At 43.5% G+C, this 25,093-nt stretch overlaps 1 protein-coding gene across 3 annotated transcripts in view; it reads left to right on the top strand.

The window, feature by feature from the left end:
* Positions 1-25,093, top strand: part of LOC119966971 (serine/threonine-protein phosphatase 2A 56 kDa regulatory subunit delta isoform) — a 233,781-nt gene that overhangs the window by 154,837 nt on the left and 53,851 nt on the right. For all 3 annotated transcript variants that reach the window (XR_005460886.1, XM_038798936.1, XM_038798937.1), the window contains exons 5-9: positions 1,452-1,562; positions 2,535-2,627; positions 5,508-5,638; positions 9,638-9,697; positions 18,484-18,592. Coding sequence is in view for 2 of the 3 variants with exons in the window: in XM_038798936.1 (XP_038654864.1) it covers positions 1,452-1,562; positions 2,535-2,627; positions 5,508-5,638; positions 9,638-9,697; positions 18,484-18,592 (504 nt within the window). In the remaining variant the exon portion in view is untranslated. The remainder of the gene's footprint in view (positions 1-1,451; positions 1,563-2,534; positions 2,628-5,507; positions 5,639-9,637; positions 9,698-18,483; positions 18,593-25,093) is intronic.

Here is a 25,093-nt window from a genome sequence, read left to right as displayed (position 1 = left end):
GATTTACTTTGCTAATTTTAGTGTTCTGTGTATCCCCAAATCTCCCTGTTCTTCCCATGTCGGCACTTATTGCCAAGGTGTATGTGGCCGCATTCTCCCTACATATTCTCCCTACCAAAATTTATTACGTTTCACTTATCTAGATTGAAATCTGGACAAGCATGATGTATCATTTGAAATCCATCTATATACGTCTCTGAAGATAATTCTTCGAACCATCCTGATAGCTGGTCATGCCACATACTCTAAAGCCTATTTCCCTGTGGCCAACTCCTGTTGCTTGTGCACCTTTTTGATGAATTATTAAATATTACCAGTCATTTTCATGATTGGTGACATTTTAAAGGCGTTCCTCGTTATAGAAATACACTGGGAGGAATAGCAGCAACATGTACTGGTTGTTCCAATCAGCCTGCTTCCAAGTTGTAATATCTTAAGTTATGTTTAAAAATGAGTGGCATGAGGACCACACTGGCTAGTGCCCTATCTTATCTAACTAGGTCTGCAAACTATTGATTTTGCTAATAATTTCTGGGTATGTTTTTGTATCTTCTATGAATATAAAGATGGAGATAAATGGTTTTATCCAAATTATTAATGTAAATACATCTCAGTGCCTAAACATTGAGCCCGACAGGACTCCATTGTTACCTGGCCTCGTACAATTCTACTCTCATTGATGGCAACCCTTTTCCTATCTGACTTTAACGATTTGCTATTAGTGTAGTGTTAAGCTCCAATGGTAACTCAATAATAAGAACTAGAAAGCAATTCTTAATCTTTTTGACTCCCAAGTTCATTGTATTCAGCAATGACTTCAACAACAACACCACAGTGTCACTCGTTGCCCCTTTATATTTGGTATGGTCTATTAAGCAATAAGTGCAGTCTATTAAACCATTAAAACCCCAATTCCAATTTAAGTACTAGGGAACATTAACTCTTTTTAAAAATAAATTTAGAGTACCCAATTAATTTTTCCAATTAAGGGGCAATTTAGCGTGGCCAATCCACCTACCCTGCACATCTATGAGTTGTGGGGGCGAGACCCACGCAGACATGGGAAAATGTGCATACCCCACACGGACAGTGAGCCTGAGCCGGGATCGAACCTGGGACCTTGGCCTCGAGAGGCAGCAGAGAACATTAACTCTTAACAGTGGTATCTGCCATAAGAAACCATCTGGCTCTCCCAAAAACATATGCTGAATAAACTGTATCCCAAACATTGGCTCCTCCCACTTTCCAGAACTTTTCCAGAACATTTGACCTTTCCCCAAATCACGTATTGTGCTAATCTGGGATGTTGCGCTCCTTCGCCTTGGTTAGTAACTTTCAGCTAAAAAAATCTAAAAATAACTAACTTGGGTCCTTCTGTTACAGGACTTCAAATGTTCAACTGTTTTCTTTTTATCTCTTGTCTCTAACTGTAAGATTTTTGTTCTTTCCAGTTTTCAATAAATCTGTTCAGGACATTGCCACCATCATCTAACCCCACTGGGGCGGAATTTGATCCAGAAGAAGATGAACCCACACTTGAGGCTGCTTGGCCACATCTTCAGGTAAGATCCAGTATTGCTGAGACTGGTAGAGGTCACCGATATGTGACATTACAAAGCAAGTTTTTTTTAAATTTAGAGTACCCAATTATTTTTTCTAATTAAGGGGCAATTTAGCGTGGCCAATCCACCTACTCTGCACATTTTTGAGTTGTGGGGGCGAAACCCACGCAGACACGGGGAGAATGTGCAAACTCCACACGGACAGTGACCCAGAGCCGGGATCGAACCTGGGACCTCAGCGCCGTGAGGCAGCTGTGCTAACCACTAGGCCACCGTGCTGCCCATTACAAAGCAAGTTGGTGTGGATTTCTTTAAAACTAGGACAGTATTCAAGAGTTAATAATACAGAAGGTTACAGGTAAACATGCCCCTGTAATACAGCATTTAAATTTAGAATACCAGCATTTACACGGCTCTTGATTTTAGCTTCTGACAAGATCAACACTGAATAGGAGAAGGAGGGCACCCCCGGGAAGTGCTGGTCACATGCAACCATGAAGGGACGCAAACGGCCATACCTTTGCCGAAGAGTCACATAAATGTAATGAGTTTGAGCAATCTTGATCGTGCTCATCAAGATTAATGTGTGGACTAGAATGAGTTTCATCCTCTGTCTAACCCTACCTGGCAGTACCACACCTGGCAGTACTCAAAGACAGAGCTAAGTACCACAAGTGGAAAAGTGTTCTGTTTTCTGCCCATATAATCCTTCCTCTTTGTAAAGAAGTAAGCATTTAAAAAGCGGGGGAGTCTTGGCTTCTGGCTTTCTACAGCAGGCAGATTGCTGGCTGTAAATCCAGCGATGACCTTGTCACAGTGTAAAAATCATGCTATCCATGCAGGCAAAAGGCTATTTTCACACAAAGGCCTATCTTTTTAAAAATAATGCTGCACACGCACTCATTTTAGAATTTATTTTCAGTCAAGGAATGGGAAGGCTGATTTATGTTGATGTCTTCATTCTCCTTCTAGCTGGTCTACGAATTTTTTCTGAGGTTTCTGGAGTGTGCAGATTTTCAACCAAATGTAGCAAAAAAGTATGTTGACCAGAAATTTGTTCTATCGGTGAGTAGACTCATTATTACTTGCCGTGAAAAAACAAAAACTTCAGATGGGTAGCAGGATGGTGCGTTGTTGGGTGGTTTATGTCATCAGATGTGCAACTACTGTCTCTTAACTTCAGCAAGCAATAAAAGAATTGACAACTAGCGCGGATTTTCCGTATTTTATACAGAATATCTATTTGAATATGGAAATACGCTTTCTCTCATTGAAATATGGAAAAGTAAACAGTTTCTCTCATTGAAATATGGAAAAGTAGACAGTTTCTCTCATTGAAATATGGAAAAGTAGACAGTTTCTCTCATTGAAATATGGAAAAGTAGACAGTTTCTCTCATTGAAATATGGAAAAGTGACTGTGCAGGGCCCTGTGGCCAAGGAAACCAATAAGCACCTCAATGTTTCATGTGTGAGATCGTGCAAAGGTCAAGAACATCTGGCACTGTCAGGTGATCCTAACCTTTACGTGGTCTCTGAGGCATCCAGGTACCTGGATTTTATTGGGATAAAAAAAATCATGTTGAGGGAGGGTGGACTACAATAAGTAGACTCAACATTATCTCTATCACTGATCTTTGTAGAGCGCTCCTATGTATTTAAAGAAAATAAATTGCTGGAAATACTCGGGTCAGGCAGCATCAATGGGGAGAGAAGCAGAGTTAACATTTCTGAATTTTTGATAAAGGTAATTTATCTGAAATTTTAACTCGACTTCCCTCTTTCTATACTGATGGAGTGCAGCTGATAATACATGGCACATTATTAATTTTCAGCAGGATTTAGTTCATGAATCCTTGTTTTACTCAGTGTTCAGGACAATTTTGTACTTCATGTAAAAAGGTGAATGTTTGGTTCACATTTTTCATTCTTAGATTTACTGAATGTTTGAAACTTAATTTGAAAACACCCACTCAATCATGTACATGTATGAAGTATTGGATTTGAATTTACCATTTGTGGTTTAGTTTTCTGCAGTAAAGATGGAAAGCTATACTTCAGATTGGTGGCATTTTTCCATTGTAATGAAAATCCAGATTTTACTGCCAAAGTACTGATTTTTTGTATCTGGAATACTGATTTCTGTTGGGAAAGGTTGGCACAATGCCAATCTGGGCCATACTGTTAAGAGTTGTGGAGCTTCAGCCACAGTCTTTTCACCATGCTGTGAGAGAGAGGGGTGGTTGATCCATCTGACAGACGATCCTGGCGTGGTTTCGACAGAGCCTTAGAAGTGAAGTGATTGCCTAATCCAAAGGCCCAATTCACAGCCTCAAAAATTTTATTTGTTTTTTAAAAATAAATTTAGAGTACCCAATTCATTTTTTCCAATTAAGGGGCAATTTAGTGTGGCCAATCTACCTAGCCTGCACATCTTTGGGTTGTGGGGGCGAAACCCACGCAAACACGGGAAGAATGTGCAAACTCCACACAGACAGTGACCCAGAGCTGGGATCGAACCTGGGACCTTGGCACTGTGAGGCAGCAGGGCTAACCCACTGTGCCACCGTGCTGCCCCACAGCCTCAAAAATGATTTGTTCTATATAATTGGTGCAAAATGTTCTGTTAATAGGCTGTGGTCCAAGACAATGTGCTTAGACTGACACTGTCACTGAGCAAGTTTCTGTTTCCACTTTGGCCATTTGAATATTTACAATCTGAAGAAAAACTTTGTAGTTTTGTTGCCGAGCGCTGTCCTGTGTAAAAATGCAGTTTCCACTCACTTTTGATTTTGTATTGAAATTACAGAGTCATAGACATAGACATAGAACAGCACAGAACAGGCCCTTCGGCCCTCGATGTTGTGCCGAGCATTGTCCAAGATCAAGCTATCCCACTCCCTGTCATTCTGCTGTGCTCCATGTGCCTATCCAATAACCGCTTGAAAGTTCCTAAAGTGTCCGACTCCACTATCGCAGCAGGCAGTCCATTCCACACCCTAACCACTCTCTCAGTAAAGAACCTACCTCGGACATCCCTCCTATATCTCCCACCCTGAATCTTACAGTTATGCCCCCTTGTAACAGCTACATCCACCCGGGGAAATAGTCTCTGAACGTTCACTATCTATCCCCCTCATCATCTTATAAACCTCTATTAAGTCGCCTCTTATCCTCCTCCGCTCCAAAAAGAAAAGCCCTAGCTCCCTCAACCTTTCCTCATAAGACCTATCCTGCAAACCAGGCAGCATCCTGGTAAATCTCCTTTGCACTCTTTCCAATGCTTCCACATCCTTCCCAGAATGAGATGACCAGAACTGCACACAATACTCCAAATGTGGTCTCACCAGGGTCATGTATAGTTGCAGCATAACCCCGCGGCTCTTAAACTCAAGCCCCCTGTTAATAAATGCTAACACACTATAAGCCTTCTTCACGGCTCTATCCACTTGAGTGGCAACCTTCAGAGATCTGTGGACATGAACCCCAAGATCTCTCTGTTCCTCCACATTCCTCAGAACCCTGCCGTTGACCCTGTAATCCACCAAAATGAATCACCTCGCACTTATCAGGGTTAAATTCCATCTGCCATTTTTCGGCCCAGCTCTGCATCCTATCAATGTCTCTTTGCAGCCGACAACAGCCCTCCACCTCATCCACTACTCCACCAATCTTGGTGTCATCGGCAAATTTACTGACCCACCCTTCAGCTTGAGTCATTTCTCAAATCTTTTATTTTAATTTAAGATTACTAACAAGTGGCTAAAAATGGTGAAATACAATGTATTCTGAATGAAAATACTGGTGGAACTGACACTTTGTAAAATGGCACAATACATTACCCTTGAAATACAGGCTAATGCTGTTGGAGCACACACATATTATGTAAAAGAGTACATGTCAAGCAATCACAACAAATTTTGTATGTGTTTATTCCTTCTCCTAGCTGTTGGAATTGTTTGATAGTGAGGATCCAAGGGAGAGAGATTTTCTCAAGACTATTCTTCATAGAATCTATGGCAAATTCCTGGGATTGAGGGCATACATCCGGAGACAAATCAATAATATCTTTTACAGGTAATTGAGTCCTTTCATTCGCTGGAGAGGAGCAAAGAGGGATTGTTGTGGAAAGTAGTAAAATCAGTTTTGAGTATATTTCACACTTGTAGAATGACATGAGTTTTTACTTTTTCGAACCAAAGTTGGCATGTCTCGCTGGGTCCTTGAAGGAAACATGTTGAGTTCTGAATACATTGCCTGACAAGGTAATGGAAGCAGGCACAATAATAATTCTCAGGTGGGAAAGGGATAAATACTTGAATGGAAACTTTTCCAGGGAGAAAGAACAGGGAAGTGGAACTAATTGATTGGCTCTTTCAAAGAAGCAGGACAATGGGCTATATGGCCTGTTCCTGGCCTCATTGTTTTCAACAATCTACAGGTGACAATCTTGCACGTTTCACCAACCACTTTCCAGCCCATTAGTGGCATCAGAAACAGTGGACCAGTGTTGGGTTAATGCACTCGGTTGACCGCTTCCCACGTGCTTCTTCTATCCTGTGGGTATTAGCTTATACTGATACAGAGCTTAATATCTCTAGGTTGTTGTGCAATGTACTAATGGTGCTGCAGTTTATTCATCTAGTTGCTTTCTCCCATTAATGAAATGCCAACTTCAGTTGCAATCTAATCTTCTTAAAATAAATGCTGGCATAGCTCCACCTCCTTTGTTTAACATTAATATTCAGCATGGAATTGTTTCAGTATGTTTGTATCATTTTAAACTATCAACATCCTGAGGGTCAGCATTGACCGGAAACTGAACTGGATCAGCCATATAAATGCTGTGGCTCCAAGAGCAGCTTAGAGACAATGGGCGCGATTCTCCCAAACAGGGAGAAATCGTAAGGCTGGCGTCAAAAACGGGCGGGTTTGACGCCAGCCTCCCCCTCCCCGACCGGGAACCGATTCTGGTCCCCGGTCAGGGCTAGCATGCCGCGGCCGTGAACTCCGGCATCGCGGGCTTAACGAATTTCGTTAAGCCCGCTTGCCAGAGTTTGCGACGGCTGACGCATCACATGTCATCAGCCGCGCATGCGCGGATTGGAAGACTCCAACCAGCGCATGCGCGGATGACGTCATCGCGCATTTGCGCGAAACCCGCGCATGCGCGGGCCGGGATGCCCCTCAGCCGCCCCGCGAATTGATACAGCGGGGCGGCCGAAGGACAAAGAGTGTGCGGGAATCGGACCTGCTGCCTGCGATCGGTGCCCACCGATCGCGGGCCCATGGCACGGCTGTGGTACTGCCGTGCCAATCGGTGCCATGGTTGCCAAGATCCGAACTTTACGGCCGTTTTTACGAACGGCCAGACCAGGTGTGTTTGCCGTTCGTAAAAACGGCCGTAAAGGGCTTGGACTTCGGCCCATCGGCCAGCTGAGAATCGCTGCTCGCCGTAAAAAAACGGCGGCAGCGATTCGTGTCGTGAGTCGGGCGTGGGAGGGGGGGAGAGAATAGCGGGAGGGCGTCAGACTAGCGTGGCCGTAAATATTTACGACCCCCGCTATTCTCCGCACCATCGTGAGTGCGGAGAATTGCGCCCAATGTATTCTGCAGTGAGTAACTCACCACTGCACTCCCCAAAGCACGTCCACCATGTAATGCTGTCATGTTAGGGTCCCGGATGAGAACCCAACTATTTACAATTTGTAAAATTGTGAGGAAATGTTACTGCACCACAGGTGGGATGACACTGACCCGTAGGTATCTTTTATGTTTCAACTTTAATTTAAACAAATAATTAACCACATTAACAACAGAGAAATAACTTGACAGTTCATAGTTACAACAGTTCTTAAGTTAAAGGTGAAACTTTTATTTATTTTTTTAAACCTAACTCTCTATTCCAATTAAGAAAATCTATACAATCAAATACTACTCATGAATAAAGTTTAGAAACTAGGTTTCCACTTTCTGTCTGTGCAGTATCTTTGGACAGTCAACCTTTCAGCACCAAAACTGAAACGTTTCCGTTCGGATTAAAATCTGAGGAAGGACTAACTTTTCAGAAGACCTGACTCCTCCCCTGAATTACATCACCATAGTGACTCTTAAGGGGCATCTTGAGAATACATGAATAGGATGGGGATAGAGGGATATGGCCCCCGGAAGGGTAGAGGGTTTTAGTTCAGACAGGCAGCATGGTTGGTGCAAGCTTGGAGGGACGAAGGGCCTGTTTCTGTGCTGTAATTTTCTTTGTTCTTTGTTCTATCTGATGTCCCATGATCTGTTTAGCCAGGACCAAACACAATACCCCTCATAGATTATTTACACACCAGTTGTCCTTTAATCGTAAGAAATATTCCATTCACAGAAGACATCACCTGAAAAATCAATGATAACCTCACTTTTAAGAACCCTTAATTGCAGGTTTAGCAGCAATATTGTCTGTATGCATCTTAACCCAGGTTTTAATAACATTACTGGAAAAAAATATATAAAATAAGTCAATTTCTTACATTCATCACAGTAATGAGGATGTTGTAATGCAATGCTCTTCAGTTGCCTGGACCAAAGCATCTCCAACAATATTCAAGAAGCTCGACACCATCCAGAACAAAGCCGTTCACTTGATTGGAATCCCATTCACCACCACCGACATTCAGTCCCTCCACCACCAATACACAATGGCAGCCACGTGTACCATCTACAAGATGCACTGCAACAACTCATCAAGTCTACTTTGGCAGCACCTTCCAAGCCCACAGCCTCTCCCAGCTAGAAGGACAGAAGCATGGGAACACCCTGGAATTTCTCCTCCCAAGTCACACAACATCCTGACTTGGAAATAATCGCTGTTTCTTCACTGTCGCTGGGTCAAAATCCAGGAACTCCCTCTCTAACAGCACTGTGGGTGTACCCACACCACATGGCCTGCAGTGGTTCAAGAAAGCAGCTTGAGAGCAATTAGGGTGGGCCATAAATGTTGGCCTTGTCAGTGAAGGTCACATCCTATGAAAGAATAAATAAAAAACAAAGGCGCACAGAAGCTAACCCTCAGGTGTTGCCAGACCCTGTGAACATTTTCAGCATTGTCTGTTTTAACAAAGAAAAGTACAGCACAAGAACAGGCGCTTCGGCCTTCCAAGCCTGCGCCGACCATGCTGCCCGTCTATATTAAAATCTTCTACACTTTTGGGATCCGTATCCCTCTATTCCCATTCTATTCATGTATTTGTTAAGATGCCCCTTAAACGTCACTATCGTCCCTGCATTCACCACCTCCTCCGGCAGCGAGTTCCAGGCACCCACTACCCTCTGTGTAAAAAAAAAAAAACTTGCCTCATACATCTCCTGTAAACCTTGGCCCTCACGCCTTAAACCTATGCCCCCTAGTAATTCACCCCTCTACCGTGGAAAAAGTCTCTGACTATCCAGTCTGTCTGTGCTCCTCATAATTTAATTTCACTCTTTCTGCGAATATGGACAGGATCAAACTGAGCTAAGTACTGATGAGGTGTCCTAGAGTGCCACCTTCAGGAGAGAAGGTGAAGCGTTGAAGGAATCTTTTGACTGTTAAAGCTTCATGTTCCATTGTCCACACTAAATTTTGAGGCTTTTCATTTTCTTCCGTAAACAGTAACTCCTCTTGAACGTTTGAAAACTTGTTGGTTGCCCTAGTAGGCTTCTCCTAAATTACTTATTTGAGGCTGGCTAGATGCTGGCTGTTCAGTGCATTTCCAACACTTCATCTCCATCAGATTTGCAGCATTCATAGTTTCTTGTTCTGTTTTACAATGGGTGATTTTCTGCCAATTAACTGAATGATTTTCAGCATGCGTATGACTGTGTCTTTGACATTTTAAATAATATATAAAATCCTGAAGGGAGTGGAAAATGTTTGGTAATTTGGTGTGCATTTACAAGGTGTGTATTTGTAAAGCAGAAATTGGCAAGGCAACAGAAAGAACAGGGGAGTGGGATTAATTGAACAGCTATTTTAAAGTTGCCAATGGCCACCTCCCATCCTGTGATGTTGATTGTTGTTAAAACTTCCATTTTTCCTCACTTTATTAGGTTTATATATGAAACTGAACACCACAATGGGATTGCAGAACTTCTAGAAATTCTGGGCAGGTAAGTGGTGTTCTGATTTGTATAGCTAATAAATGTAAAAGAATATTCACTGTAGATTATTACTGGTTGTGTCTGAACAAAGTTACTGGTATCAGAGACTATGGGGAAAATTCAGTTCAGAACATTGTTCTTCGCTGAGGCAATCCATATTGCATGTGTCTGCTAAAAAGAGAAAATTATCCATCATATGTTTTCAAAATGTATTCCAGTCAAATGAATCTGTATATGGAAAGTCGGGCACCCAGTGTACAAATCTGGTGTTACACTTTTCAAAGCATCACATGTTTATGGGAGGGTAGCATGATGGCCCACAAATCGGGGAGGGTGGAACTGTGAACCCGGGATTGGGGAGGGTGGAACAGGAATCGGGAATATAGAACTATAGACCCAGGGATCGGGGAGTGTGCACCCGGGATCGGGGGGTAGAACCTGGGAATGGGGAGGATAGAACTGTGGGCCCATGATCGGAGAGGCTGGAATCGTGGCCGCGGTATTCAAATAAGCAACAAGCATTCCATCACATTCCTGACTTATGCCTCATAGTTGGTGGAGAGAATTTGAGGATTCAAGAGGTGGGCTATTTGCTGCCACTTGGTCTGTATAAGTTTGTGCTCAGTGGTGAACGGCAGCATAATAATTGTTGAAACCCAGCAAAGCCATATGGGGACATGATTAAACTCATGTTGATGGTCATCGCCTGGCTTACTTGCAAATGTTACTTGCTCTTGTGAGCCCAAGCTTGGATGTTTTCCAGGGCTTGCTATTGATAAACATTTAGATAAACACTCTGAGGAGTGGAGAATGGTATTGAGCACTGCAATCATCAGTGAACATCCCCACTCCTGACCTTGAGGTGAAGTGAGAGCCTTTGATTAACATAAAGCATTTGAATTGGGTGCAGCTGTTGGAAGGTAAAATCAACATCGGACACGTGGAGTCTTTCAAGCGACAGTTGATTAGGATTCAGGAAAGGTCACGTTCCTGAGAGAACAAAGGATAAGTATGGGAAATTTAGGGAGATATTGTGAACCTCGTTAAAAATAAAAAGGAGTCTTTTGTACAGTCTAGAAGGGTGGGGACAGTCGAAGCCCTTGAGGAGCATAAAGAAAGTAGAACGGTACTTAAGTGGGAAATTAGGAATTTGTGTTGAGGCAGAGGAAATGGTGAGGTACTAAATGAATACTTTGCATCAGTGTTCACCAAAGAAACGGACTTTGTGGAAGATGGATGTATGGACAGTCTAGGTTATGTCGACATGAGAAGGAGGATGTATTGGGTGTTTTAAAAGACATAAAGGTCGATAGGTCTCCTGGGCCGGATGGGTTTTACCCCAGAATACTGAGGGTAAGCAAGGGAGGAAATTGCTGGAGCCTTAACTGACATCTCTGTATCCTCATTGGCTACAGGTGAGATCCCAGAAGACTGGAGAATAGCTAAAGGGGTACCGCTGTTTAAGAAAGGTAGCAGGGATAATCCAGGAAACTATTGGCCGTTGAGCCTCACGTCGGTAGTGTTTAAATTATTGGAGAGAATTCTCGGACAGCATTTATACCCATTTGGAAACAAATGGATTCATTAGCATGGTTTTGTGAAGGGGAGGTCGTGCCTCACTAACTTGATCAGGTTTTTTGAGGAGGTGACAAAGATGATTGATGAGGGGAGGGTGGTGGATGTTGTTTACATGAAATTCAGTAAAGCCTTTGACAAGGTGCCCCATGGCAGACTGGTACAAAAGGTGAAGTCACACGGGGTCAGAGCTGAGGTGGCAAGATGAATGCGGAACTGGATTGGTCACAGAAGGCAAAGTGTAGACCGGTGTTTTTCTGAATGGAAGGTTGTGACTAATGGTGTTCCACAGGGATCTGTGCTGGAGCCTCTGTTGTTTGTAGTGTGCATAAATGATTTGGAGGAAAATGTAGCTGGTCTGATTAGTAAGTTCGCGGATGACACCAAAGTTGGTGGAGTGGCAGATAGTGTTGAGGATTGTCAGAGGATACAGGAGGGCATAGATAGTTTGGAGACTTGGGCAGAGAAATGGCAAATGGAGTTTAATCCAGACACATGTGAGGTAATGCATTTTGGTAGGTCTAACATAGAGGGGAAATATACCGTAAATGGCAAAACACTCAGGAATATAGAAAGTCAGTGAGATCTGGTGGTGCAGGTCCACCGATCTTTGTGGCAACACAAGTGGACAAGGTATTCAAGAAAGCATATGGAATGCTTGCCTTCATTGGATGGGGAATCGAGTATAAAAACTGGCAAGTCTTGCTACAGTTGTATAGAACCTTGGTACGGCCGCACTTGGAATTTTGCGCACAATTCTAGTCGCCACACTATCAGAATGATGTGGCGGCTTTGGAGAGGGTGCAGAGGTGGTGTACCAGGATGTTGCCTGGTCTGGAGGGTGTTAGCTATGCGTAGAGGCTGAATAGACTCGACTGTTTTCATTAAAACGGTGGAGGTTGTGGGTTGACCTGGTAGAGGTCTACAAGATTGAGGGGCGTGGATAGGGTAGGTACTCTTTCTCAGGGTGGAGGGGTGAGTCACCGGGGGGCATAGGTTTAAGGTCCGCGGGGCAAAGTTTAGAGGAGATGTGCGAGGCATGTTTTTTTACACCGAGGGTAGTAAGTGCCTGGAACACGCTGCCAGGGGAGGTTGTGGAAGCAGATACATTAATGGCGTTCAGAAAGTATCTAGACAAATACATGGATAGGATAGGTATAGAGAGATATGGCATGAGGAAGTGCTGAGGGTTTTGGCCACGGGTGGTATCATGACCAGTACAGGCTTGGGGAGCCGAAAGGCCTGTACCTGTGCTGTATTGTTCTTTGTTCATTGCACATGCTGACGGTACTCCCACAGTGCTGTTCGTTATCAAGAATTTTGACCCAGCGACTATGAAGGAACAGCAATATATTTCCACGTCAGGTTGGTGTGTGATTTGGAGGTGGACCTCCAGGTGGAGGTCACAGATTTGGACGGTGCTGTCAAAGAATCCCTGGTGATTTGCTGCAGTGCATCTTGTGCCATGGTGTGCCATTGGTAAAGGGGTTAAATGTTTACAGTGGTCAATTTTGTGCTGGTCAAGTGCGTTGCTTTTTTTCTGGCTGGGATCTCGAGTGGAGAGAATTCCATCAAACCTATTTGCATCTTGTAGGTGATGGACAGCCTTGGGGCGTCCAGAAATGAGTCACTCACCACCGAATACTCAGTTTCTGGCCTGTTTATGTGGTCACAGTGTTGCTCGTTCTGGGTGAGTGTACTTAACACTCAATTTGGCTCTGTTTCGTTACTTAGCTCTGGAGTCGCCAGGTATCGTTAAGATACCGCCACAAGTTTCAAGGTCAAGTTCAAAGCAATAAAACCATACACCAATTAGTAAGTTCAAACAACTGAGTTTATTATAATACAGTTATAATACTACCCATGCACACGCTAAGATGATTAAACTATTCCTACCACTAAATAAACCAATACTTATCTCAAAGGGAACTGCCGGATCAGGGGACAAGGCCTCTTGCTCTGCTCTGGTCTGCAGACTTCAGGTTGGTACGGGTTAAAAAGGGGTCAGGAGTGTCTATCTCTGGTAGCGATCGTTGTGAGACAGTTACTTGCTGGCGGCTGCTGTCCCAAACCTCTCCTCTCTCTCGGTCAAGGTCTTCTTTGGTAAAAGCTGGTCGAGATGCTGGTCCAGAGAGGAGGGCTGGTTAAGAAGAACAAACTAAGTGTGGGACCTGTCTTTTATAGGTCCTAGGGCTTCGCGCCCTTTTGGGCGGACCCTTTACCTGCTGGGAATCGATTGGGTCTCTTCCCAATCGATTTGTTTGAATCCCCCCCAATACTGAGGCTATCTCTCGGCTACTAGGCGGGCCTTCAGGTGCTTTGTTTTCGAACCCCACTGATGCCGGGGTGTCTGGTTTCCCATACACTGTTGCAATCACTTCTCTTTGTGTCCATTGTCCCTGGGATCGTTCCATTGCTATGTTAACTAACCCGGAGATTGCCTCATTAGTATGCGGAATGTTCGTTTCGGCGCTGTCTGCTCTCTTAGCAGACAGAATACACATTGGCTTGGTGCAGCCTGCTTGTGCTGCAAACATTGTCCATTTTAACCTGCAAGCTTTGCGTTCCTCCATTTTGTATTGAGGGAATGGCCAACTTCGGTGGCTACAACAGGATTTATGTTACGTTTCTAGTTGATAGTGACGCTGCCCCGCCAGAATGTTGATTGGTGGGCAATCAACGATACATTGCTATTGAATGCCTCCTGGTGATTGCTTGATACTGGTGTTATGAATGTTTCTTGCCACTCACCAGTCCAAGGCTTCATGTGTCTAGATTGGCAAGGACTTCTTCAGTATCTGAGGAGTTGCAAATGGTACTTAACATTGCAATAAGCTCTGACTTCAGTGCATGTGTGTGACGGCATTGATAAAGCTGCTTAAGATGCCTCACCCTGAGGACATTACCCGTAGGAACTCATTCTGGGACTGAGATGATTGACCAACAACAACCAGAACCATCCTTAGTGTGTCCTGTTGAGGACAGTTGAGAGTCAACCACATTGCTGTGGGTCAGGTTGGTAAGGACAGCAGAATACAGGCAGCATGGTGGCACAGTGGGTTAGAACTGCGGCCTCACGGCGCCGAGGTCCCAGGTTCGATCCTGGCTCTGGGTCACTGTCCGTGTGGAGTTTGCACATTCTCCCCGTGTTTGCGTGGGTATTTCCCCCACAACCCAAAAATCTGCAAACTAGGTGGATTGGCCGCGCTAAATTGCCCCTTAATTGGAAAAAATGAATTGGAAATTTAAAAGACAGCAGAATTCCTTCCTGAAAAGACATTAGTTTGGGCTTTTATGACAATTGACCATTGTTTCATGGTTATCATTAGACTTTTTAATTGCAGATTGTATTGAATTTAAATTTTGCCATCTGCCGTGGTGGGATTCAAATCCGGGTCCCCAGAGCATTACCCTTAGTTTCTGGATTACTCATCGTGACAATACCACTATGCCAGCACCTTCCCTATTGAAATAACCTCCTCCTATTTCTTGTTTTTGAAGAAAATCTCATTTCATTTACTTAGAAAAATGTAGTCGGTAAACTGAAGTCCATGTGTAGGTTCACTGTTGAGTGCACATACCTGAGTTGTCCAATATAGATGTACACCAGATTCAATCCTTGCTGAGCTAGTAGCTGTTGGAGCTAAAGGGCATATTTGCCAGAATTTTTGCCTCAGTACCTCTTACTTACTGGACTGTGCACAGTGCCAGAGTCATTCCTGTTCCGCCTTGGTAATTCCTTGTCTGCTTCCCCTTTTATTTTCTGCCATTACATTGTTGGTCCATAGTTGATTTATGGACATATGTCTTTCAGGCAGCCTGCCACCTTTATTTAACCAGAAGAAAGCGGTAGCCTGTGCCTTTAATTCAAATAGAAGGATCCAGATGGCTGTGCTGATTTAAATTGTGCACCAAAGATTTCTGGAATTTTATCAGAATTTTTGGTTTATTCACTTCTGTTGTGACTCCGGGGTACGAAAGGCCGGAATTGACCGCACACTTGCCCAGGGTGGCATAACAACAGGCAAAGACAAGATTAGGTTGGTTGTTAATTTCCTCCAGAGCTCTGATACAGCACAGCTTCTTGGGTAAGCACAGTAAGAAGTCTTACAACACCAGGTTAAAGTCCAACAGGTTTGTTTCAAACACTAGCTTAGGTGAGGAAGGAGCAGTGCTCCGAAAGCTAGTGTTTGAAACAAACCTGTTGGACTTTAACCTGGTGTTGTAAGACATCTTGCTGTGCTCACCCCAGTCCAACGCCGGCATCTCCACTTCTTGGGTAAAGTAGTAGACAGCTGGTAGCAGTTGTGACAAGAGTCAGCAGCTTTGAGAGAAATGGGCAGTAAGTTACCATGTGGACACATAGAACATTACAGCGCAGTACGGGCCCTTCGGCCCTCGGTGTTGCGCCGACCTGTGAAACCATCTGAAGCCTATCTGACCTACACTATTCCATTTTCATCCAAATGTCTATCCAGTGACCACTTAAATGCCCTTAAAGTTGGCGAGTCTACTACTGTTGCAGGCAGGGCGTTCCATACCCCTACTACTCTCTGAGTAAAGAAACTGCCTCTGACATCTGTCCTATATCTATCACCCCTCAATTTAAAGCTATGTCCCCTCGTGTTGGTCATCACCATCCGAGAAAAAAGACTCTCACTGTCCACCCTATCTAACCCTCTGACTATCTTATATGTCTCTATTAAGTCACCTCTCAGCCTTCTCCTCTCTAACGAAAACAACCTCAAGTCCCTGATCCTTTCCTCGTAAGACCTTCCCTCCATACCAGGCAACATCCTAGTAAATCTCCTCTGAACCCTTTCCAAAGCTTCCACATCCTTCCTATAATGTGGTGAACAGAACTGCACGCAGTACTCCAGGAGCGGCCGCACCAGAGTTATGTACAGCTGCAGCATGATCTTGTGGCTCCGAAACTCAATCCCCCTACTGATAAAGGCTAGCACATCATATGCCTTAACAGCCCTATTAACCTGGGTGGCAACTTTCAGGGATTTATGTACCTGGATGCCGAGATCTCTCTGTTCATCTACACTACCAAGAATCTTGCCATTAGCCCAGTACTCTGCATTCCTGTTACTCCTTCCAAAGTGAACCACCTCACACCTTTCCGCATTAAACTCCATCTGCCACCTCTCAGCCCAGCTCTGCAGCTTATCTATGTCCCTCTGTAACCTATAACATCCTTCAGCACTATCCACAACTCCACCGACCTTCGTGTCATCTGCAAATTTACTAACCCATCCTTCTACACCCTCTTCCAGATCATTTATAAAAATGACAAACAGCAGTGGCCCCAAAACAGATCCTTGCGGTACACCACTAGTAACTGAACTCCAGGATGAACATTTGCCATCAACCACCACCCTCTGTCTTCTTTCAGCTAGCCAATTACTGATCCAAACCGCTAAATCACCTTCAATCCCATACTTCCTTATTTTCTGCAATAGCCTACCGTGTGGAATCTTATCAGACGCCTTACTGAAATCCATATACACCACATCAACCGCTTTACCCTCATCCACCTGTTTGGTCACCTTCTCAAAAAACTCAATAAGGTTTGTGAGGCATGACCTACCCTTCACAAAACCGTGTTGAGTATCGCTAATCAACTTGTTCTTTTCAAGGTGATTATAAACCCTATCTCTTATAACCGTTTCCAACATTTTACCCACAACCGAAGTAAGGCTCACAGGTCTATAATTACCAGGGTTGTCTCTACTCCCCTTCTTGAACAAGGGGACAACATTTGCTATCCTCGTCTTCCGGCACTATTCCTGTCGACAAAGACGACATAAAGATCAAGGACAAAGGCTCTGCAATCTTCTCCCTGGCTTCCCAGAGAATCCTAGGATAAATCCCATCTGGCCCAGGGGACTTATCTATTTTTACACTTCCCAAAATTGATAACAGCTCCTCCTTGTGAACCTCAATCCCATCTAGCCTGGTCGACTGTACCTGAGGATTCTCCTCGACAACATTGTCTTTCTCCAGTGTAAACACTGATGAAAAATATCCATTTAACACTTCCCCTATCTCCTCTGATTCCACACACAACTTTCCACTACTATCCTTGATTGGCCCTAATCTTACTCTAGTCATTCTTTTGTTCCTGATATACCTATAGAAAGCCTTAGGGTTTTCCTTGATCCTATCCGCCAACGACTTTTCGTGTCCTCTCCTCGCTCCTCTTAACTTTCCCTTTAGGTCCTTCCTGGCTAACTTGTAACTCTCAAGTGCCCTAACTGAGCCTTCATGTCTCATCCTAACATAAGCCTTCTACTTCCTCTTGACAAGTGCTTCAACTTCCACCAAAAGGAAAGGTTTTTTTCAGCTCTTTCGTGCGATGAAATGAAAATGAAAATCGCTTATTATCACGAGTAGGCTTCAATGAAGTTACTGTGAAAAGCCCCTAGTCGTCACATTCCGGCGCCTGTCCGGGGAGGCTGGTCCGGAGAGGCGATGTGGGAAGGGCCAGCATTTGTTGCACACTCCTGTTACCTTTCAACTGAATGGTTTGTTCAGTCATTTCAGAGGTCAGTTAAGATGTGGTTGCTGTGGTTTTAGACTCGCATGTAGGCCAGACCAGGTAAGGACAGCAGATTTCCTTCCCTGAAGGACATTAGTGAGCCAGATGGGTTTTAATGACTATCAATAATGGATTAATTGCCACCATTAATGAGACTAACTGTATATTTCAGATTTTAGATTCCAGATTTTATTAATTGCATTTAAACTCCACTAGTAGGATTCAAAACTGTGTCCCCAAAACATTAGCCTGGGCGTGGCATTATCACCTTGATAGTCTCCACTTGAAATAAACTGTTTAATCATTTTTGAAGCTTTTAATCTATGCTCTGTGCAGGGTTTATATATTGATATGACATTCATGAGGGATAGGTGATTTTGGAAGTGTGGTTCCTAAGGCACTGGATTTTAATGTGCATACTTTCTAGGTCTACTGTATACCAATTGTTAGTGTTGAATCATGATGAGTCAATAACTATTATTGATGTATCATGCCACCATCTGGGCAGTCGAAGGTGAACTCGGGGGGCCTCTATGGGAATTGCTAGACAAATAAACCTCCAAAAGCATTCAATGTCAAACTCAGTGAATAATTTATACGCAGTGGAATTTTGAATACTCCTGTTAATTGTCAAGGTTTTAATTTCTCTACCTTCTCCTCTTTCCTTGTCCAGTATCATCAATGGATTTGCATTACCTTTGAAAGAAGAGCATAAAATGTTCCTGATCAGAGTATTACTACCATTGCACAAAGTGAAAAGTCTCAGTGTCTACCACCCACAGGTAAGGAATATTTCACCCGCTCATAGCAATTCAAACCTACAATATGTTTGGTGGAAATGCTCCGAAGGATTTGTGACTTTGGGTTGATTTGGGGGTAGGGGGTGGTGTGTGGTGATAGTGGTCAATACAGCTGGATATGCTGTTGTGGCCCTTTTGAGCATTGGGGGTTTTGGTGCCTCAAGCAGCTAGTGTTGGGGGCCTCAACAAGGTTTTGTTCCAGCCAACACCAGAGTGGGTGGCACAGTGGTTAGAACTGCTGCCTGCCAGGGACTGGGTTTGATTCCAACCTTCAGTGACTGTGCGGAGTTTGCACGTTCTCCCCATGTCTGCGTGGGTATCCTCCGGGAGCTCCCATTTCCTTCCACAGTCCAAAGATTTCTAGGTTGCGTGAATTGGCCATACTAAATTGGCCTTTAGTGTCCAAAGGTTAGGTGAGGTTACAGGGATAGGGTGAGGCATGGACCGAGGTAGAGTGCTCTTTCAGAGGTTCAGTGGAGACTCAATAGGCTGAATGGACTCATTCTGCACTGTAGGGATTCTACAGTGTCTAGTGAGTGAAGATTTTTATTGACTGGAACTGAAGGAATGGTACTACATAGTCTAGTCCCCACATTTACCTTGTAGCTGCTGTGAGAGTAAGGGAATGCCCTCTCAACGTACAAACGTCTGGATCAGGAGCAGGAGTAGGCCACTCATCCCTTCGAGGCTGCTCTGCCATTCAGTAAGATGATGGCTGATCACAATTCCACATTCCTGCCTTCCTCTCCAACCCTTCCCCCACCCCGATAACCTTTCACCGTTGCTTATCAAAAAAACTATCGAGTTCTGCATTTAAAATATCCAAGAATTCTGCTTACACTGCCTTTTGTGAGTTCCAAAGACTGAGAGAAAAGACTGTTGAGAGAAAAAAATTCTCATCACAGTCTTAAATGGGCAACCCCTTACTTTAAACAGTGACCATAGTTCTAGAATCAAGATTCTCCAAAAAGAAAAGTTAGCCTCTCCACATCCACCCTGTAAAAAGACCCCTCAAGATCATATCTTACTCTTCTAAACTCCAGTGAATACAAGCCTAGCCTGTCCAACCATTCCTCATAAGATAAACCTGCCTTTTCCTACTATTGTCTAAACCTCCTCTGAACTGCTTCTAACGTATTTCCTTAAATAAAGAGATGAATGCTATGCACAGCACTCCAAATGTGCCTCTATACAGCTAAAGCACAACCAATGCATAATCTCTACTTTTTTATTTAGTTCCCCTCACAAATAAATGATGACATTCGATTAACTTTGCTAATTACTTTCTGTACCCCTCCCGGTTCAGCACCTCTTCTCAACTTTGTGCTGTTCCTGATTAAATAGTAGAGTCTTGAAAATTGCTCTCTGTACTTGTTTGTCATTGGAGGTTGCTTTTTAAGTTTTTAAGATAAAGATAGTTTTTTGAACAATAGAGGGTTTAAGGGTTATGGTGTTCGGGCCGGAAAGTGGAGCTGAGTCCACAAAAGATCAGCCATGATCTCGTTGAATGGCGAAGCAGGCTCGAGGGGCCAGATGGCCTACTCCTAGTTCTTATGAGCCTCAACTGCTTCACTGGGCAAGGAATTCCATAGATTCACAACCCTTTGGGTGAAGAAGTTCCTTCTAAACTCAGTCCTAAATCTACTTCCCTTTATTTTGAGGCTATGCCCCCTAGTTGTGGTTTCACCCGCCAGTGGAAACAACCTGCCCGCATCTATCCTATCTATTCCCTTCATAATTTTATATGTTTCTATAAGATACCCCGCATCCTTTTAAATTCCAATGAGTACAGTCCCAGTCTACTCAACCTCTCCTCGTAATTCAACCCCTTCAGCTCTGGGATTAACCTAGTGAATCTTCTCTGCACACCCTCCAGTGCCAGTACGTCCTTTCTCGGGTAAGGAGACCAAAACTGAACACAATACTCCAGGTGTGGCCTCACTAACATCTGATACAATTGCAGCATAACCTCCCTAGTCTTAAATTCCATCCCTCTAGCGATGAAGTACAAAACTCCATGTGCTGCCTTAATCACCTGTTGCACCTGTAAACCAACTTTTTGCTATTCATGCACTAGCACACCCCGGTCTCTGCACAGCAGCATGTTTTAATATTTTATCATTTAAATAATAATCCCTTTTTGCTGTTATTCCTACCAAAATGGATAACCTCACATTTGTCAACATTGTCTTCCATCTGCCAGACCCTAGCCCATTCACTTAACCTATCCAAATCCTTCTGCAGACTTCTGGTATCCTCTGCACTTTTTGCTTTACCACTCATCTTAGTGTCATCTGCAAACTTGGACACATTGCCCTTGGTCCTCAACTCCAAATCATCTATGTAAATTGTGAACTATTGTGGGCCCAACACTGATCCCTGAGGGACACCACCTGCTACTGATTGCCAACCAGAGAAACACCCATTAATCCCAACTCTTTGCTTTCTATTAATTAACCAATCCTCTATCCATGCTACTACTTTACCCTTAATGCCATGTATTTTTATCTGATGCAACAACCTTTTGTGTGGCACCTTGTCAAAGGCTTTCTGGAAATCCAGATATTCCACATCCATTGGAGCCCCGTTATCTACTGCACTGGTAATGTCCTCAAAAAATTCCACTAAATTAGTTAGGCATGACCTGCCCTTTATGAACCCATGCTGCGTCTGCCCAATGGGACAATTTCCATCCAGATGCCCCCCTATTTCTTCCTTGATGATAGATTCCAGCATCTTCCCTACCACCGAAGTTAAGCTAACTGGCCTATAATTACCCGCTTTCTGCATAACTCCTTTTTTAAACAGTGGTGTCATGCTTTCTAATTTCCAATCTGCCGGGACCACCCCAGAGTCTAGTGAATTTCGGTAAATTATCACTAGTGCATTTGCAATTTCCCTAGCTATCTCTTTTAGCACTCTGGGTTGCATTCCATCAGGGCCAGGAGACTTGTCTACCTTTAACCCCCATTAGTTTGCCCATCACTACCTCCTTTAGTGATAACAATCATCTCAAGCTCCTCACCTGTCATAGCCTCATTTCCATCAGTCACTGGCATGTTATTTGTGTCTTCCACTCTGAAGACCGACCCAAAAAACCTGTTCAGTTCCTCAGCCATTTCCTCATCTCCCATTATTAAATCTCCCTTCTCATCCTCTAAAGGACCAATATTTACCTTAGCCGCTCTTTTTTTGTTTTATATATTAGTAGAAACTTTTACTATCTGTTTTTATATTCTGAGCAAATTTACTCTCATAATCTATCTTATTCTTTTTTATAACTTTTTTAGTAGCTTTCTGTTGCCCCCTAAAGATTTCCCAGTCCTCTAGTCTCCCACTAATCTTTGCCACTTTGTATACTTTTTCCTTCAATTTGATACTCTCCCTTATTTCTTTCGATATCCACGGTCGATTTTCTCTCTTTCTACCGTCCTTCCTTTTTGTTGGTATAAACCTTTGCTGAGCACTGTGAAAAATCGCTTGGAAGGTTCTACACTGTTCCTTAACTGTTTCACCATAAAGTCTTTGCTCCCAGTCTACCTGAGCTAGTTCTTCTCTCATCCCATTGTAATCTCCTTTGATTAAGCACAAAACACTAGTGTTTGATTTTACCTTCTCACCCTCCATCTGTATTTTAAATTCCACCATATTGTGATTGCTCCTTCCGAGAGGATCCCTAACTATGAGATCATTAATCAATCCTGTATCATTACACAGGACAAGATCTAGGACCGCTTGTTCCCTCGTAGGTTCCATTACATACTGGTCTAGGAAACTATCGCAGATACATTCTATAAACTCCTCTTCAAGGCTGCCTTGACCGACCTGGTTAAACCAATTGACATGTCGATTAAAATCCCACATGATAACTGCCGTTATCGTGCATGCATCAGTTATTTCTTTGTTTATTGCCTGCCCCACCATAATGTTACTATTTGGTGGCCTGTAGACTACTCTATCAGTGACTTTTTCGCCTTACTATTCCTGATTTCCACCCAAATGGATTCAACCTTATCCTCCATAGCACCGATCCCTTACTATTGCTCGGATGTCATCCTTAAATAACAGAGCAACACCACCTCCCTTACCATCCACTCTGTCCTTCCGAATAGTTTGATACCCTTGGATATTTAACTCCCAGTCGTGACCATCTTTTAACCATGTTTCAGTAATGGCCACTAAATCATAGTCATTTACGATGATTTGCGTCATCAACTCATTTACCTTATTCCGAGTACGACGAGCGTTCAGGTAAAGTCCACTTACGTTGGCTTTATATCTCTGTTTTGAATCTTAACACCTTGGTCAGTAACCTCTCCTAAGTCAATCTCCTGATTAAGCCATGGTTGGGGAACGTACGTACTACTTTCTTTGGCACGCAGTCTTCTCCACATTTGCTGATAAAGTCTGTGATGGTGGTGGCATATTCACTTAGGTTGGTCGTTGAGTTCTTAAATATGGACCAGTCCACTGACTCCAAGCAGTCCCGTCGGAGCTGTTCTGTAGCCTCAGACCAGCACTGCACGAGCATCTTAGCTGGATTCTCCCGCTTAAGTTTCTGCTTCCTGTCCCTGGTTCCCAAGTTCATAAAATATAGGAGTAGAATTAGACCATTTAGCCCATCGGGTCTCCTCCACCATTTGATCATGGCTGATCTCACCCAGGCCTTAACCCTACTGTCCTGCCCGTTCTCCATAACCTTTCAACCCATTACCAATTTTAAAATCTGAATAACTCCTTCAATTTACTCACTGTTCCAGCATCCACTGCATCCTCCTCATCTTTGGAATCAACCCAGTGAACCTCCTCAATGGCGCTACATCTTTCCTCAAATAAAGGGACCAAAACTGTGCACAATACTCCAGGTGTGGTCTTACCAGTGCCTTGTACAGTTGCAACAACACATCCTTAACTTAATACTCCTTTTGTTTAGCTATAAATACCAATAGGGGCTTGTTTAGCTCACTGAGCTAAATCGCTGGCTTTTAAAGCAGACCAAGCAGGCCAGCAGCACGGTTCGATTCCCGTAGCAGCCTCCCCGAACAGGTGCCGGAATGTGGCGACTAGGGGCTTTTCACAGTAACTTAATTGAAGCCTACTCGTGACAAGCGATTTTCATTTCATTTTTCAACATTCCATTTGCTTTCTTTGTTATCTGCTATACCTGCATGCTAGTTTTCTGTGACTCGTTCACGAGGATCCCCAGATCCGTCTGCAGTGGAACGTCCCAAGTGTCTGACATTTAAATAATAATTTGGTTTCCCATTCTGACCTCCCACCTATTCATGTTAAACTCCCAACTGCCAGATTTTGGCCCACTCTCCTCACCTTTTATGCAAACATTTTGTTCACTTGTGTCTCTAGTACTTGCTTTGGGAAGTCACTTGACAAGTATGATGAAGGAAGAATGACTGTTTGCCTCACCATTTTTTCAGCTGTCAGTCTTATTTGTTGTCCTTCTCTATCATTTAAATGGTTATAGACGGATTCAAAAACCATGCAAAAGTCCGAATGCCATTAATTTGGTAACAATTGCACAACTCCTAATAACTTTTCTGAAGTTGTGATGGGGCATATCAGACAGCAATGGTGAGGTCTTTCAGCAAGATTACAGAAAAGCCTGTTTTTGTCTGGACAACCTTGTCATCTAAATGATGATTTCAACTCGGTGCAAGTTAGAAGTCAGTAAAATTTTCTAACAATAGTCCAGTACGCCTGAACGCCAATGGAAGTTTCAAAATAAATTGGTCTTTTGGACTAGGTACACAGCCACTTCTTCATATGCCACAGCTATTAATTCAGTCCGGCTCCTTTAATTTTCCATGCCCTCTGCTTCCTAAGTGAACTTTCTCACCAGTCTGGCTAAGATTGGCAATGCTGTGAGTGGCTATTTGAATTTGTGCTCACCAAAGTGGGGGTTGCTTGTGTTGGCGAATGGAACACTGTTCTTGGAGTGAACCCATTATCTGTACCAAGGAACCAAGTCACACATATTGAGGCAAATGCAGAGTAAACATCTCTCACTTTATCTTGCCATTATAGCAACAGTGTGACAGTCTTGCTTTGGGTTTTATTTAATTAATTTATTGTCACGTGTACTGAGTTATAGTGAAAAGTATTGTTCTGCGTACAGTCTAGGCAGATCGCTCCATACGTGAAAAACATAGGCATACGTAAATACACAATGTAACTACGTAGACATAACACTATACAGAATATAGTGCTATACCTGTAGAGAAGATGCATAGAAAGATCAGTTCAGTCCATAAGAGGGCCATTCAGGATTCTGGTCCTACCGTGTCGGGCTGTGTCATGTGGGTTGGTCGAAGAATCTCCAGGCCTGGAAGTTAATGCAAAAGAACATGGCTAGTGATTTTATTATTATTAGAATTAAGATTTAAACGGTTAGAATGATAGAATATACAGTGCAGAAGTAGGCCATTCGGCCCATCGAGTCTGCCCCAGCCCTTGGAAAGAGCACCC

This window comes from Scyliorhinus canicula, chromosome 6 (genome assembly GCF_902713615.1).
Source record: "Scyliorhinus canicula chromosome 6, sScyCan1.1, whole genome shotgun sequence".
NCBI lineage: Eukaryota > Metazoa > Chordata > Chondrichthyes > Carcharhiniformes > Scyliorhinidae > Scyliorhinus > Scyliorhinus canicula.
The sequence above is the reverse complement of the archived record's forward strand: the minus strand, read 5'-3'. Positions and strand labels throughout refer to the sequence as shown.